Here is a 16,372-nt window from a genome sequence, read left to right on the forward strand (position 1 = left end):
TTTCTTTAATGTTGTTTCAATTTATATGTTGGTTTCTTCTGCAACAGTGGCCCATCCGCCATGGTATAGTTGAAGACTGGGACTTGATGGAGAGGTTTATGGAGCAAGTAATTTTTAAGTATCTAAGGGCAGAACCTGAAGATCATTATTTTCTTTTGGTAGGTGCCAGCATGTCTGTCTTGTGAAATTGCATATGATAAATGAGAATTCTTGTGCTAGTATGTGTTATAATTCTTAAATAGGCATGTTCACATCTTGGTAACTAAAGTGAGTAAAAGCTGCTTGGAACTTTCGTGACCTAGCTTATCCTATCCAGGTTCTTGAGTTATCTGAAAGTGTCACTGTCTGAACTCCACAGTTGTTTTTTTTTCTCTTCTCGTTTCCCTCCAAACTCTCTTTTATAACGTTTTTTTGCCCTCCTGTTATTTATGCACTGAATTCAGTCACCAAATTTACATCTTTTGAGGTGAAAGACTTCCTGTGCTCATTTTGGTTTTACAATACTGCCACCTGGATGGTATGAGTTTGGATTTTTTTTATGTGGCTTTGTTTCTTTAGTGAAATCAGAAGGCTTGATTCTTAAGTTTGAGCAGATTAGATACGAATTAAAGTCACTGTTACTCTAAAGTATTTGCTATTCTTTAGTATTTTAGGTAAGACCATTGAAATAGATAATTTTAGTATGATATTTATAGAGCAAGTTTGGAATTAGAGGTGTTCGTTAAAGAATAAGTAATGCAACCATCGTCTTGCAGCAGATCTAATTGGGTTCATTTGCTTAAGGCTGCATCCAGCCAAGCTTTGAATGTCTCCAATGATTAAGGTGCCATAACTCCAAACTCATTTTTCTAATATTTGATCACCCCACATTACTTTTTTTTCTTTTTTGGGCTACTTAGGATTTCTCTGTTGCAGTTTGTCTCCATGGGACCTTGTCCTATCATTTTCGTGTCTGGCTTTATCCTCTTCTAACCCTTCTATTGCATAGTTGATGCAATGAGGGACTGCTTTATTTTATTTTTCTTTTGTTAAATATTCTGTAGCATTATCCAAAATGCTCATTCAGAGGAGAGACAATACTAGGTGTTAAGAATTTTAATGAAAATCATAGCATGCTATCATGTCTGCAGCTGATCATATCAATTTGTTTTATAGTGATTGCCTTCTGAAGAGAGACAGCTTTTTTTCTTTAATAAATCACTGAGGAATTTTGAAAATAGTTGGATTCTTGAAGCATGCTAAAGTCTGTGTCTTTTGGCTCATTTAGATCGATAGCCTTTGATTCTTTCAAGTGAAGTTAACAAGTAGTAATGAGCTAACCCACACACAGATGGGGTCTTTGATGTAAATTGTTAAGCAGTAATTACTATAAAGTTTTTGTTCAGCTTCTGTTCTTTTATTTTTCACTCAAATCATCACATTTTTACAATACAATCTATGTAAATTCTGTTATTATCAGAAGAGTTTCTAGATTTTTCTTAACCCCACCATTGCCTTTAAAAGCACTCTTCACATGTGAGTATTTTTACATCCTATTGTTCATGAATGACTCATCTTTCAAAATTAAGGTTTGATGGTTTTTTCTTTTTAAAGTGTTTGATCCAATGTAAGTGAAACTTGGGGTTTCTTTTGTCTCACAGACTGAGCCTCCTTTAAATACACCAGAAAATAGAGAATATACTGCTGAAATCATGTTCGAGTCTTTCAATGTTCCAGGGCTATATATTGCTGTTCAGGTAAGTGCAGGACTGCTAGAAGTTAGAGCTAAAGTATTTCTGCTTGAACTAAAGCCAGTTTCATTATGAAAACTACCAGTTGTGTTGCAATACTTTTATGTACTTCCAGTTTCACCAGCACATCCTTGATCTGCATTCATTTTGTGATCTGTTAGCTAGCTACCTGTATGGAAGGTGGCCTCTAAGCAGTACAGTATCTGTTGTGTCATTAAAAAAAAAATCCAACAAGCCACAGCATAATTGATGGTATTGAGAGTGGTTCAATTCTTGGGCTAATAGGAAGTAGCAAAAAGATGTCTGAACGTGCCTAAGGAAAACATCAAGCAGGAGTCAAACCCTGCATTTATGCAGCCTCTCTTTCCGTGCTGTAAGTCACTGTGTGGATGTCAGTCTGGGTGTTGTAGGGAGGGGTGTTGGAAAGTGGGATCAGCAATGCAGTGCTTTCATTAAGATTTGTTTTTTGTGTGTGTTGTTTTACCAGGCTGTCCTTGCCTTAGCTGCATCTTGGACGTCAAGACAAGTAGGAGAACGAACACTGACTGGCACAGTCATAGACAGTGGTGATGGTGTCACTCATGTTATTCCTGTGGTAAGTATGCTTCAAAAACTATAGAGAACATTTCACTGGAGAGCAGTTTGTTCTGTAACTTCTCTGAAGTTTAGAATTAGGCAGATAATTTCCAGGGTTGTAGGTGTGGGGTTTTGTTTGGTTTGTAGTGCACAATCTCTGAAAGAACTCTGTACACTGAGTCTGTTAGGACGCGTTCTCTTTTTAGTGACTTACTTTAGAAGATGATTTGCCAAGGCCATGGTAAGTGATCAATGAAATTGATATTTCCAGTTTGTTTTGCTCATAAGAGTGAATATAATCTTAATCAGTCCAGAAAGTTTGAAAACTTCTTGTTTACTTCAGTCAATTTGCATATAAAATAGAAATCATACAACCTGTTTGAGGGCAGATGTAGTGTTTCAGTTTTTCTTCATCTGTTACCCAGTGTCATGCATCAGCAGTTCTAGCAAAGAGTTCCTACCTGATTGAAAAAACCCACAGCCCCAAAGGTTAATTAATGTTCAGTATCTGTTCCAATATATCAAGTTGCTAAAAGCAAAACTAGCATGATGTTTCAGTAAATAATTAACCTTTACAGCTGCAGCTTCTTAAGTGTCCAATTGGTTTTGCTGTAGGTATGTATTTCCTTTTACAAAGCTACATACTTGGAATTCTATAATTGGAGTATTGAATAGTGTTATTCTATTTCAAGTAGCTGACAGTATGTCTGCCCATCTTTCCTTGGAAAGTTAAATGCATGCCTGCACACCAGACACATCCTTTTCAAAATGAAGTTAGATTGCACTTTTAAAGATTAAAATCTATACAAGGATTTTTTTTCATGCCACAGTAAATTCAATTTAAAAATGATTTGTTATACCAAATACCATTGGTGCTGGTCAAGCAGATGCTCTAATGTAACTGTTTCTTCTGAATCTTGGCAGAATGTAGTGGCTAAATCTCTGTTCAGACTGTTCATCCAAAATGGCATTTGTTTTTCTGGAATTTGTGAACATGTTGAACAAATCGACAGCAATTAATAACACTTCTATAATAAAGAGGAATTAACCACTTATATCTAGTGAAGTTAGCAGCAGTGGTACACTTTTTATTACATTACTATTTTCTGTGTTTGAGATAACTTTTTTTATAGGCATGTGAGATGTGTATATATAGGAAGTTTCAAACATTTAATCTAAGTGTGATGTCTGGATTCATCTGTTTGGATGTAGCAGGTCTGGTGAGGTTGAAGGCCAGTCCTGAGCGATTGCTTCTGCATTTAGACCAGATATTTTTAATACCCTGATAACTGGCCCTTGGGACAAGTATGATTTACAATGGTAGACAGATGGATGAGTGTGGCCCAGTCTGATGTTCTAAGCAGTCTCAATTACTGTGCTGAAATGATGCATTTTCTCCCTGCTTTCAGAAAATTAATTTTGGTTCATGTGGATTGTAACGCCTTGCCTCAGTGGCTGTGATTGCAGAGCCACATCATTTATTCTAAAATAATATTTCATGATACAAGGTTCCTTGACCTTTTTGGTTAGAGTAACCTCATTTTGAAGAGAAAATAAAGGCCAAGGAATAGTGAGTATAGCTATTTGTCTGCCTTCTATACTGGTGACCTTTCTGTTCCTCCTAACCTTGTAAGAATTATGAACCAATGCAAACACTTTGCAAGTAAAATAAAGCTCCTGAAAAATTGCATTTCTGGTAATTAAATTAGCTGGTCTTAGAGGGCTTCAGTATCACAGTTGCAGTTAGTTTGCATTCTGTGTCTTTCCCTCCTGAGTTTTGTTTGTCAGTCTCTTTCTCTCAATTTTATTTACAGGCTGAAGGCTATGTCATCGGCAGCTGTATCAAACACATTCCAATCGCTGGGCGTGATATCACATACTTCATTCAGCAGCTGCTGAGGGAGCGAGAAGTAGGAATTCCTCCTGAACAATCCTTGGAAACAGCTAAAGCAGTGAAGGTAATGTGAACGTTGCAGGCATGAAGGTTATTTTGGGTAATTTGGTATCTATTTTTAAAGTGTGATCATCTCTTAAAATCATTGTCCCTCCAAGTAATAGGGCTCTGTTTCTAAATCGTGTAGGAGTGTCTAAATGACATAATAACATGAAATATCTTGGACTTAAGGTATACACTTGGGTTGTACTCAGTCAGGCCTAGAATTTCACTTTTCACCTGTAGTCTCCTCTTTCACCTCCCTTCCCTTATTATTATCCTAACACACAGTAGGAAATGTTCTTGGTGGAACATAAAGAGCTGTAATTACTTCTTTCTGAATGTTGATATGTTCTTTTTTTTGTAGTACAAAGATATGCAGCTTAAAGTACACTTAAACCTTGTTTCTATGCCAATTCTTCAATATACTTTAGAACTCATTTATCACAATCACAGAAGTTTAGAGGAAAAATAGAAGTAATTTAGCTCAGCACGATGTGCTGCTTTCAGCGCTGCACAGGAATGATTCGTAGTAGCAATGCTATTACCTGACTGGATACAGTAAATGTCAGCTCAGCCATTTTCGAGGCCCCCTCTCTATTTGCCAGTCTAAAACTTTTAAATTACTACACTTTCATTTTAAAGTTCATAGTATCTTCTCTGCTACACCTAAGAAGATATTTCTAACTGTACATATTAATTTTCAGGAACGCTTTAGTTATGTTTGCCCTGACTTAGTAAAAGAATTTAACAAGTATGACACAGATGGTACAAAGTGGATTAAGCAGTATACTGGAATTAATGCTATCTCAAAGAAAGAGTTTACCATTGATGTTGGCTATGAGAGATTCCTGGGGCCAGAGATTTTCTTCCATCCTGAGGTAAGCTGATGTGAATTGTCCATGCTTTTTGATCTAGGTGTCATTTAGTAAACAATGTAGTAAGTAAATATCTTAATCTTGCAATTTTTAATAGAGTGTTCATGGCTTGGTGCATTGTGCCATGTCTGAAAAGTCAAGTTTCTAAATGTTCTGCCTTCTTGCCTTTATAAGCTCAGTCCCTCTTCCAATGTTGAGAACAATTAGAATGGAATAAAGCTTTTTCCACACCACACCCCCCACACCCCCAGTCCTCCTGTGTTCTTCTCTTGCAGCTTTTTTCATGTTGCACAGTTTTGCTCTGGTGCTCAGTATCTGAGAAGGGCCAGTATCCTTTGACCTGTTATGGCTGATAAAAGCTATGTAAGAGAGGAGCTGGCAGAATGGATGATGTAGGCTTGCTGTTCTTTCAACTCTTGTATAAGTGGCAGCATAAAGAGCTAACAGAATTATTTCCATTATTAGTTTTCCTGGTGTCTCTTGTATAACTGGATAGGGTTTTTTCCTGTTTTATCCCCTTCCCTTTGCAGTATGTGATCCTACACATTGACTCATCTGGATTTTATTCTTGATTGTAGTTTGCTAATCCTGACTTTACACAACCTATCTCAGAAGTAGTAGATGAAGTTATTCAGAATTGTCCCATTGATGTTAGACGTCCTTTGTATAAGGTCAGTAGTGATTATGACTGTTTTTTTTAAGTACTTATTTCAGAAGGATTGTGCTTTATATTGAATTAGCTGTTTGAAACTCTATTTAAAACCCATCCAGCAACTAAAGGAACCCTTTTCTAGAAATGACTCCAAGGTGCAGCAAGCTTTATGCTCTTCAACTGGACTTTTTCGGATGTGATGTTTCATGATTCAACCTTTTTTTCACTGAGTGAAAAAAGTGAGATGTACTAAGACATAAATCAGTTTTAAAGCACAGGCAATTCTCACATGACAGCCTCTAAGTGCATTCATATTCTGTCATGCTTAAGTGTTAGATAATTTAAACTTTAAAAGCATACTTGCTAACTGTAGTTCTAAAAACTATATTTAGTATCTAAAATTGGATAAAGTTGGGGACTTACGTTTTCAGAAGCAGTTAATGATTTTTGTTACTCACAACAGAATATTGTCCTCTCTGGAGGCTCAACCATGTTCAGGGACTTTGGTCGTCGTTTACAGCGAGACTTGAAAAGGACTGTTGATGCCAGACTGAAACTTAGTGAAGAACTTAGTGGTGGCAGACTGAAGGTTAGTTCTTGCACCTGATGTGTTTAGTAAGCATCTTTCCCTCCCTTCTATACCTGGAACATGCCAAAACAATCATGGAGTCACAAAGTTGTCAGCATTGAAAAAGACCTCAAAGATCATCCTGTTTCAACCTTCATGCCATGGAAAGGGACACCTCACACTAGACCAGGCTGCTCAGAGCCCCATCCAGCCTGGCCTTAAAAATTTCAGGCGTGGGGCTTTCACCACCTCCCTGGGCAGCCTATTCCAGTGTCTCATCACCCTCATGGCGAAGAACTTCTTTCTGACATCCAATCTGAATCTACTGTCCTCTAGCCTGGATCCATTCCCTCTAGTACTGTCATTACCTAACATCCTAAAGTATGCCACCAGCTTTCTTGTAGGCCCTCTTCGGATACTGAAAGGCCACAATAAGGTCTCCTCGGAGCCTTCTCTTCTCCAGACTGAACAGCCCTAGCTCTCTCAGTTTGTCTCTGTAGGAGAGGTGCACCAGCCTCATGGCCCTTCTCTGGAATGTACTGGAGTGATGCTCTTGTTTGCGGAAATGTCTTTATTCTCGCTTACAGTTCTTACAGAAGGTTTTCAGAGTTTGGCATATTATAGTGAATCCTAGACTGGTATTGGGAAATACTTGCATAATCCTTTCATTGTAGGAAGCTACAGTACTGTTTCTACAGGCATGCACTTGTGCTGCCTGTCCATTATTAATTGAGTGAATCAGTCTCATCTAACGAAAGAATGGGACTTCTGCCTGCTTTGTAAAGGAAGATGGGCAACTCCCAGCATTTTTTTGTTCTTGGTGTTTATCCATCAGTTGCAATTCCTATTGAATTTAATAAGAGAGATAGAATAAGCTCATTGTTGAGCCACCAGAGTAGTTGGAGTGCTGGAGCACTTGTCCTTGAAGAAAGGCTGAGTGAACTGGCTTCTTAAGAGAAGAGAAGGCTTTGGGACACCTGCTAGCTGCTCCTTGATGATATATGTGGGAAGATTAGAAAGAAACACCTGATGGTGGTGAGTGGTGGGTGCATGAGAGGCCACAGGTATAAATTGAAACAAAAAAGATTCAGCTTGGATAAAAGGAGAAGTTTATTCATTGTGGAGATAATCAGGCATTGCAACCAGCACTCAGAGAGGCTGTGCAGTCTCTGTCCTTGGAGCTTTCTGAGTTTCAGCTGGATAAACCATGAATAACTACTTCTGATGGAATTACTGTCTTGAGATGCTAAATTTTCAGGTGAGATGCTAAACTGATATAAGATGTGTCCCATGGCAGGGGAGTTGGAACTAGATGATCCTTGTGGTTCCTTCCAACCATGACTGATTCTATGATTCTATGAATATTGCACCTATTACCAGTGATCTTTAGGTGCTCTTTCAAATTGCTTGGATTTGTTCATTAAACTTACAAGTTAGCTTTCTAAAGTGTTTTGTGGTGGTTGTTTTTTTTTCTTTTGGTAAGGGCCAAGTAGTGTGGATCTGTTCTTAGAACTGCATAAATGAACAGTGCCTCAAGAAATTAATCAGGAAAAAGAATGTGGATAATTAGAACAGAACACAGTAGTGGGGCACTTGGGAGAAAATTGATCTGAATAAAAGTATCTTACAAGCCTGGTAAAGCAGGCAACTGGCAATTTACAAGCAAGAGCTATTTCTTAGTCTGGAGTGTTCAATAGCCAGTCTGATGCTATAATTATAAATTTACATACCCAGCACTTAAGAAAATACTAATTTGTGAAAAGTAAGCTTGAAATAGACACTCCTTTGTAGAAGGACTATTTTTTACCAGCAAAAGTGACTTCTAATGATTCCTTTTTCTTCCTTTTCATAGCCTAAGCCCATCGATGTACAAGTCATTACACACCATATGCAAAGATACGCTGTTTGGTTTGGAGGATCGATGCTGGCTTCCACAGTAAGTCAGCCAGAAGGCTGAGGGTGTTTTCAGTCGTTTTGGCTATGTTTTGGGATTTCATCTCCTCCGGCTCATGCCAAATGCAGTGATGGGATTTCAAATTGGCTGTGGGTAGCAAATAGACCCTCTCTGTCCCCCTTGAAGTTTTAGCATTAAAGATTTGAAAAGGGAAATGAAAGCTGAATTACAACTTTGTGTGAGTTGCTAAATAGTGCAAAATATCTTAGCCTTGTGTGATATACTGCTCCTTTCAGGACTTCCAACTTGCCTTTATTTGTTCATCATGTTTTTGTTTTGTTTTGGTTGGTCAATTTGCTGTATAAATGTCAATATTGTTACAATGAGGTGTACCTAGCAAGGAATAACTTCCGTTTTCCTCCTTCCTTTTACAGCCTGAATTCTACCAAGTATGCCATACCAAAAAAGACTATGAAGAGATTGGTCCTAGCATCTGTCGTCACAACCCTGTGTTCGGAGTCATGTCTTAGAGCTGACCTCGGAGGGGTCAGGGATAGGGAGATGGGGAGGAGGAGTCTTTCTGATTACTTGTTTGTCTGATGGCTGGTATTAAGATAACATGACTTGACAATAAGAAAAAGACCAAACACAAGCAGGATTATTTTAATAAGTGTCTCAACATGCGGATGTAGTGGAAAGCCAAAATGATCACGTTTTTTTTTTCTTTAGATTGATTATTTGAACCTGTGCGTAACAAAACAAACAAAAAAAAAGTGGATTTTAGTTCTTTCTGTGCCCTGATATTTTGTATATTAATGGATTATCCAAGATTTGATGGGATTTGATGGTGTGTAGATAGTCAGCTCTCTAATGCTTCCGTTGTACCCTTTCACGGGTGCAGCGCAGGAGCTTGTTTATATTTCATACTTTTTTATACTTTGAGGAAAAATATGAATTAAACTGTAATATTTGACAAAAAAAAAAAAAGAAGACATTTGCCAGTGACCAACTTGAAAGTAAATTGAAAAAGAAAAAAGTCATGACTCATGCAACTACTTCTTGCAAATCATGACCAGTCTAAATCCTGGGTTCCATCCAATGCGAGTGCTTTTGGAACTAAGAAGCTAGTATCTTGGATTAACCGATGCCTGCTAGTGCTTTCTGATTACTTGGTGCATTTTCATACTATCTCTTGCTTTAAAAGAAAAAGGAAAGGAAAAAAAAAAGTAAAGACAAGACTGTTGGACCAGTATTGCAGTTCTGTAGTGTCATTTCTAATTAAACCAAATAATCAGGTTATCAAAATTGGTGTATTTAAAGCCTAACACCATTCCAATAAAGGCACAAAATTTCTTTTTATGTTTGTGTCAGACTTGTTAATCTCATTCCGTGGGAAGTTTGTGAGCATGGGTTCCTACGTATCCGCTGTGGTTTTTGAACAGTAAGGTCGGTCTGTGAGGTAGAGGTCATTGTGTGCATTGTGTAAACTGAAGTGTGAGCAACTTAGAACTGCGGTTTATGTGTTCATCTAGATAGCACTTACCTATGCAAACCTGACACCTCCCCTGTTGTTAGGTTTGTTCATCTACTTTGTTCTGTAACTCTTTTCTCCCCCACGCTCTCTCAAGTGACGGTATACAGGAGACAACACTGCATTTTCAGTCTCTGTGGTTTTTCTGCAAGAAAATACCATGTAGATAAAAAATAAAATGAAAACAATCTCTTTCTCATTCTTTCTAGGAAGAATGCTTCATGTGTTGGATGGAATGATTTACAATTTCTGTTTACTGACGAAAGAAAACTCTTCGTTAGACAAATGTAGTTAAGGTTGTTTATGTAGGAGACCACAAGAGGGAGATCTCTTGATTCCTTCTGAGATCTAAAGATGCCTCAGATGTTTTTGTCAGAGAAATTTTTCAGTTGCCTGGGCTTTGAAGTCAGTTGATTCAAAACATGATGAATGAGACTCCAGAACAAGGATAAATATGGGAATGCATTTTTACAGTAGACGTTATAAAGCTTCACATGCTAGAATCAAACAGAACCTTGGCACAAACAAGAAAATGTTAAATAATTGTATCACAAAACTCTGATTATTAAAGTCTCCCTATTGAAGGTATAGATTCTAGAGTTTTTCAAAGAGTGACTGAGTCATAACTGCTGACTGTGGTAAGAAAGACCAATAGGCAAATGTGTGCAAAATAAAGATGTTCATTTAAGCTGTGCTTTTCTAACAGTCCTCTGGTTCTGTAGCTGCATCATGCTCTAGTGACTGAATTTTTTGGTACACTGCAACAGCCCAAAGATAAGGCAAGGTTGTGTGTTTTTTCCCCTCCAGAAAGTAGTATCTTTAAAGAAAAACACATTAAAACCTCAGTAATTCTTGAAGCATAAATGCGTAGCATCGTGATGAAATGCTTCTGGCACTCAACAGCCACATGTAGAGCTTTAGGATTATGTGCAGAGACACACGGAATGGGTAGGGGTGGAGATAACTCTCTTAGCTGAGGGATGAGCCTCGTTTGTATTAGCTGAAAGTTGTACAGCAGCTAGCCCTAGATGTACAATAACTGTGCTTTAGGAACCCAGACTGAACATGTGCCATTATTTCCTTCTGCTGTCATGTTCAGACCTCTGTTGAGGCCACAGCTTGAGTACTGTATTCAGTTCTGGATGCTGCAGTAGAAACAAGACGTTGCTCTTCTCTGGACATGCTCTAGGACCTCAGTGAGGGTGTTGAGGGGTTGGGAAGAGCAGCTGAGGGAGTAGGGTTGTTTAGGCTGGAGAAGAGAAGGCTAAGGGAAGATCTTACTGCTCTCTACAATTACCTGAAAGGAGGTTGTAGTGAGGCTGATGTTGGTCTCTTCTCCCAGGTAACTAGCAATAGGATGGGGGTATGTGGCCTAAAATTGTACTGGAGAGGATTTCGATTGGTCACCAGGAAAAACATTTTTACTGAGAGAGTGACGAGGCACTGGAGCAGGCTGACCAGGAAGGTGGTGGTGTCACCATGGCGGAGGTGTTCAAGAAGCCTATAGATGTGGCACTTCAGGATAGTTTAGTGGATGTGGTAGTTGGGTTATAGTTGGACTCGATGATCTTAAAGGTCTTTTTTGACCTTAATGATCTATGATCTTGAAGGAGCTGTGGCAGTAAGTGAAAAGCCAGCAGAGAATTCAGTTGATGTGCAAAGAGTCCAGGGAATGAGAGTGGGGTAGCAGGAGCTGAGGGAGTAGTCGTGAATGATTTGAGGAGGCTCAGAAATACTTATGAGTGAGACTCTTCATGCAAATCTGGTTTTGTATGGTTCCCTTACAGGCTGTAAGTTGAGATGCCCTGGGCTTGCGTGGAGCTGCTCTGCACACAGCAGTCTTGCTTAGTGGTGGCACTGAAATACTCAGAATTTGGCTGTTGTTGGGTATGTGGGTGGGTAACAAGAGCCAGGTGATTATCATGTACTGTGTTTCAGCAGCTGGTCTCTTGCAGGACAGAAGAGGGAGGACAGGAGAAAACCAGGCTGCACTAGGAGCGGATGGTGTCTGGTGGACTTGCTTCTTCAGGCAGGTCTGTGAGGTTGGTATTTTACCAAAATTGGCACTACCTGGTGCTGGGAGTCCTCTACAGCTACTCTCTGTCTGGCACAGTCACAACTGGATTAGCAACTAGCTGGTGTGTCAGGGAAACAAGTCAGCTCATAAACAAGCTCTTTGATGGGAGGAAAAGTTAACATCTGAGCATGAAAGCTGTCATACTGAGAGCAGGAGTTGCTGCCAAGTGTAAAATAAGATTTGGCATTCCAGCTGTATTCAGTGGGGGGGAAGAGCAGGTACTAGCAGTTTTCATTATTAATTTGTAATCTTCAGTACTAAGGCCAGAAGATTCCCCCTCACCACCACTTGTGAAAGATATCTGCTGCCAAACTGAATAGCAGATGAGCAGCTGAGGGCAGTGTGGTTTTATCACCTTCTGCATCAAACTTGATTCCGTATACAAAACTAGAAATCTGATGCTCTGAAGAAAAGTTGTGTTGTTCACCTCAGCACTCAGAGGTGGCATGTGTGTCCCGAGTGCTGCTGAGCTTGCTCTGGTGCTCTGTGGACCAGCTATGTTATCTATCTACCTACATAAAAAGCTCCTACGTGCCTGATTTTGTAATATGTCTGTTACACTTGTTCCTTCAGTATGTGTTCACAAAGGCCTGTAGTGATAAGATGAGGGGCGGTGGTGTCAAACTTGAGAAGAGTAGATTTAGCTTGGATGTTAGGAGCAAGTTCTTTTCCATGAGGATAATGGAACACTGGAACAGGTGTTGAGGTGGTTGAGGCCCCATCTGTGGAGATAGTAAAGGTGAGGCTGAACAGGGCTCTGGGCAACCTGATCTAGTTGAGGATGTCCCTCCTTACTGCAGAGGAGGTTGGACTAGATGACCTATGGAGGTCTTTTCCAACCCAGATCATTCTGTGATCTCCCTGTGGCTATAAGAAAGTTGCTTTAAGCTTCTGTTAGTAATGTGTGTGGAAGAGAAAGATTAGAACCAGAACTTTACTTGTAGCTGTAAATTAAAATGTTAGACTTCTAGAATGGAATAAGAGGGAAGGTTTTGTGATAATTTTATGTTGTAGAGAAAAAATCTGAAAAGATGCACAGCTATTGCTGAATTTTGGGTTGTTGGGAAACTATAAATCTACAACCAACTCTTATTAATGACTTGGACTGAGTGGAGAGTCATCAATACTTAAAGACACCAGATAATAATTGCAGTCCTGTGTGCTAGGATCAATTCTTTAGGAATGGTTCTGCACCTGTAACACTGCATCCGAATCTGAGCTGATGTTGCTGGTGAGGTGATGGAAAAGGCTGTCTGTGGGTAGGTCATCCTAGGGGTCATCTAAGACAGACACTGATCTGTGAGTAAAGGGCAATTTCAGAAAAACCCTCTGCTCTCCTTAAGCTTGTACCTATCATTGTTATTCTGTGCTGGGTGGGTTTGAACCATCTATAAAAGTTAATTGCAAAGGCAAATGTTTAAATGGAAAAAAAGGTAGAATTAAATGTTTTCTCTGCCTAAGGCTTGTTACTGTGGAGATTACAGTTTGCACCTGTGTACAAATCTGGGGTTTTTTTTTCCCCTCTTGGTTTCAAAATCCTGTTGTGTTCATCATTAGCATACCAAAAATACACAAAATCCTGTACTTAATCTTTTCACATTTCTTTGAATGCAAGTGGACAACCTGGCAAGGAATGGATGCAGCATGCAGCTGTATCACCTCCTTCCAGTGCTGAGCTGGGTGCAGCTGGGGGCAGAGCTGTGGTGGTGGGATGCAGTGGGTGACAGCTTGAGGTATCTAAAATGCATGGGCAGAAATGTGAGGCAGAAAAAGCCTACACTGGTGTTTCTTCTTAGTCATCTAAAGCACCATGAGGTCACTGTGCTTGCTCTGTGATGGAGGAGTTAATGGGACTGATGTTATGAAATAGCATAAAGGAAACTTGTATGTCTATTGTCCTGGTGACTGGCAGGAGACCTGAGGCAGTGCTATTTCTGCACAGAACATTGCAGAGAGCACTAAAATGTCTCAGAGTGGCCTGCCTGAACTTGGCTCACTTTTCTGGTCTCCAGGAGTTTGATTTTTATTCCACAAGACAAAGCAGGACTGGAGGTTTAATTGGCTCTGTAGTTCAAAGCTTGTATTTCCCTGCTGCTGCACTTAAAATAAATCAAAGGTCACTGCCAAGTCAGTTTAAGCTCATCTTTTCATTTTGTGAAAACATTTGTGACCAAACATTAAGGGGATGAATGAGTTATTACTTGAAAAGCTGACGACAGGCAACTGCTGAGCTGTGTGTGCTCCTGCTGCCAGCTGGCAGGGTGGCATTGTCCAAGTTCACCACCTGTAACCATGTCACTTTCTGGGCAGGATGAATTATTTTCTTTCAAAAGTTCCATGGCAGTAAAATGAAGATAAATATATTAGCTGTTACCATTGCTTACTTTATTTGTTGTGATTTTTTTTCCTCTGTAGAAGCAAGCACTGGAATAATAATCACCTCCCAGTGCTGGTCACTTTTCTTGTGCTGGCCTAAGCATTTGAGTTTCCAGTTTCAAACATCACATTGCTGCCCAGCTCGTGTGGACATTCATGTGGCTCTTTCTCCTCTTAATAATGCGTGTCAAAAACTTGATGACAAAAAGGAAGGCACAGCCTGACTTGTGCTAGCTGTAAGTGTGCCTCACCCATGCAAGAAACAATGCCCTGTGTTTGGACGTAGCACTCCCTTGTGATCCTCATAATGGGTAGATGGCAGTTTCTGGAATTCATCTTTTGCTGCTCTCTATCACATAGGTTGTGTAAATTTTCTGGTAATGGTAGTGTGCATTTTTCAAATGTCTTTCATGAGTGGTGCTACTCCAACTGGCAAACACCTTTCTGCACTATTCCTGAAATTAAATGACAGAGGGTGACCTGTGAGTATAATGTTTTGGATGGAGGTTCAAGATTTGGGTTTTTCCATTGACAGAAGGCTGCCTTATCTGCCTTGATTCACATCAGCCTGCAGGCTTTTTCCCAAACTTGCATTTAATGCTGGAGAGATGCCCGGATAAACTCTTGCTGTTGTACTGTAGGCACTGATGTAGTGCTTGATAGGGAGCATGGAACACTGATAAGGTTGGGAAAAGTTGTTGTGGGTTGTTTTTTGGTTTTGTGGGTTTTTTTTGTTGTTAGTTTGGGGTTTTTTGGTTTTGTTCTTTTTCTTGAGTTAAAATAATGATCAGGGAAGGAAAGACTAATATAGAAGCAGTCATTTTTACTTCTCAAAAGCTCAGAGCTAGTCCAGCTTTGTGGACATCCAGGACAAAATAAATTTAACATCTTGTCAAAGTTGTTGCAGCCTTTGTAAGGGAACATTAACTGGAGCAGGGGTTTAAATGTATCTCTCCTTTCCAGCTAAAGTGCCCTGGCTCCTAAGCTGTATGGTAGGTCATCTTCCTGGTCATCTTGTTTGGGTGACCAATCCTGGGTGAAAGTTTACAGCTCGTGATTTGGAGGCCAGGTTTGCATCTCCTTTGGTTTTGGTGATTTATGTCCTTTCACTGCTGAATTGAGGGACTGGCTCTTACTTCTGCCCTCCCTGGCTGGCTGGAGTCAGCAGCCTTTGGAGGCCTCAGCACTGCATGTGGGTGGATGAACCTGGGCAGGTCCTTGGGGACCCAAATTTCCCCTGCAGGGTAGAATCTAAAGACTCCAGGGCACAAGAGCAGCAACAAGTCATAGCTACTCTGTTCACTGTTGCTGTCACTCTGAGGTGTGACATCTATGGACGGTAGGAACAGCTTTGCAGCCCTTTTTACATCCACTGCTGGTACTTCAGCCTGAACTCCCACCCCTGGTCTACAGAGCCCCATGCAGGTCGCCTCCTGCTTGCACAGATGGGTTCTCCATCTTCTGCCCTCTTCTAATTCACCTTCACCCTCTGAGTCACAAAGGGTAGGTGCCACCTCTTGCTCCTGTACAGAGTTCCTGCAAATTCATCATTATAGCAAGCCTTGCCAACCTCTGGTGGAAACTGTCCCAAACCTTTGGCATGGCTGTGCTGTTGGTTGTCCCAGTTTAGTGCTTTTTGTTTGTTGAAATCTTCCAAGCCTAATTGGGTTCAAGGTTTAAGTAAACATGGAGATCAGATTACATTGTCCTCCCATCTCCTTTCAGATAGAAATCCTGTAGACACAGGCTCAATACTCTCTATTGTGTTGTATGGGAGGCATTTTGGTGTACTGATCTCGAGTTTAGTTATTCAAGGCAATGACAGTCTGGCTTTTCTGAAGCTGTGCCTGGCACCCATGGGAAGAGAAGTTTCTAAACTGGCTTAAGTTGTGAAGGCAAGAATGTGCCAGGTGTCTAGCTTTGTGGACCTGGGCAGACATACCCAAAGTATCCCCACACCTCCCTTTTCAGCAGATCCCTGAGGCTGGGTGCTGCTGCCCACGATGCAGCAAAGAGTCTGTCAGCAGTGGTTCTGGTCTGAGGTGAAAACCTCTGAAACCTCCCATGTGGAAGGGTGCTGATTAGTTTGGTTTTATTGTTTTCTTCAACTTAAATCTGAGATTTAGCCAGACAATGTTAATGGTTAAAAATAACAAG

General features: G+C 40.2%; 1 protein-coding gene across 2 annotated transcripts in view; it reads left to right on the plus strand.

The window, feature by feature from the left end:
- Nucleotides 1–9,590, plus strand: part of ACTR3 (actin related protein 3) — a 31,673-nt gene extending 22,083 nt beyond the window's left edge. For both annotated transcript variants that reach the window (XM_064156250.1, XM_064156259.1), the window contains exons 4-12: nucleotides 48–158; nucleotides 1,641–1,736; nucleotides 2,218–2,325; nucleotides 4,121–4,264; nucleotides 4,947–5,120; nucleotides 5,696–5,788; nucleotides 6,233–6,358; nucleotides 8,190–8,273; nucleotides 8,666–9,590. In XM_064156250.1, the coding sequence (XP_064012320.1) occupies nucleotides 48–158; nucleotides 1,641–1,736; nucleotides 2,218–2,325; nucleotides 4,121–4,264; nucleotides 4,947–5,120; nucleotides 5,696–5,788; nucleotides 6,233–6,358; nucleotides 8,190–8,273; nucleotides 8,666–8,761 (1,032 nt within the window). In that variant the 3' untranslated portion in view covers nucleotides 8,762–9,590. The remainder of the gene's footprint in view (nucleotides 1–47; nucleotides 159–1,640; nucleotides 1,737–2,217; nucleotides 2,326–4,120; nucleotides 4,265–4,946; nucleotides 5,121–5,695; nucleotides 5,789–6,232; nucleotides 6,359–8,189; nucleotides 8,274–8,665) is intronic.
- Nucleotides 9,591–16,372: the final 6,782 nt, after the last annotated feature.

Source organism: Pogoniulus pusillus, chromosome 2 (genome assembly GCF_015220805.1).
Source record: "Pogoniulus pusillus isolate bPogPus1 chromosome 2, bPogPus1.pri, whole genome shotgun sequence".
In the NCBI taxonomy this organism is placed as follows: Eukaryota; Metazoa; Chordata; class Aves; order Piciformes; family Lybiidae; genus Pogoniulus; species Pogoniulus pusillus.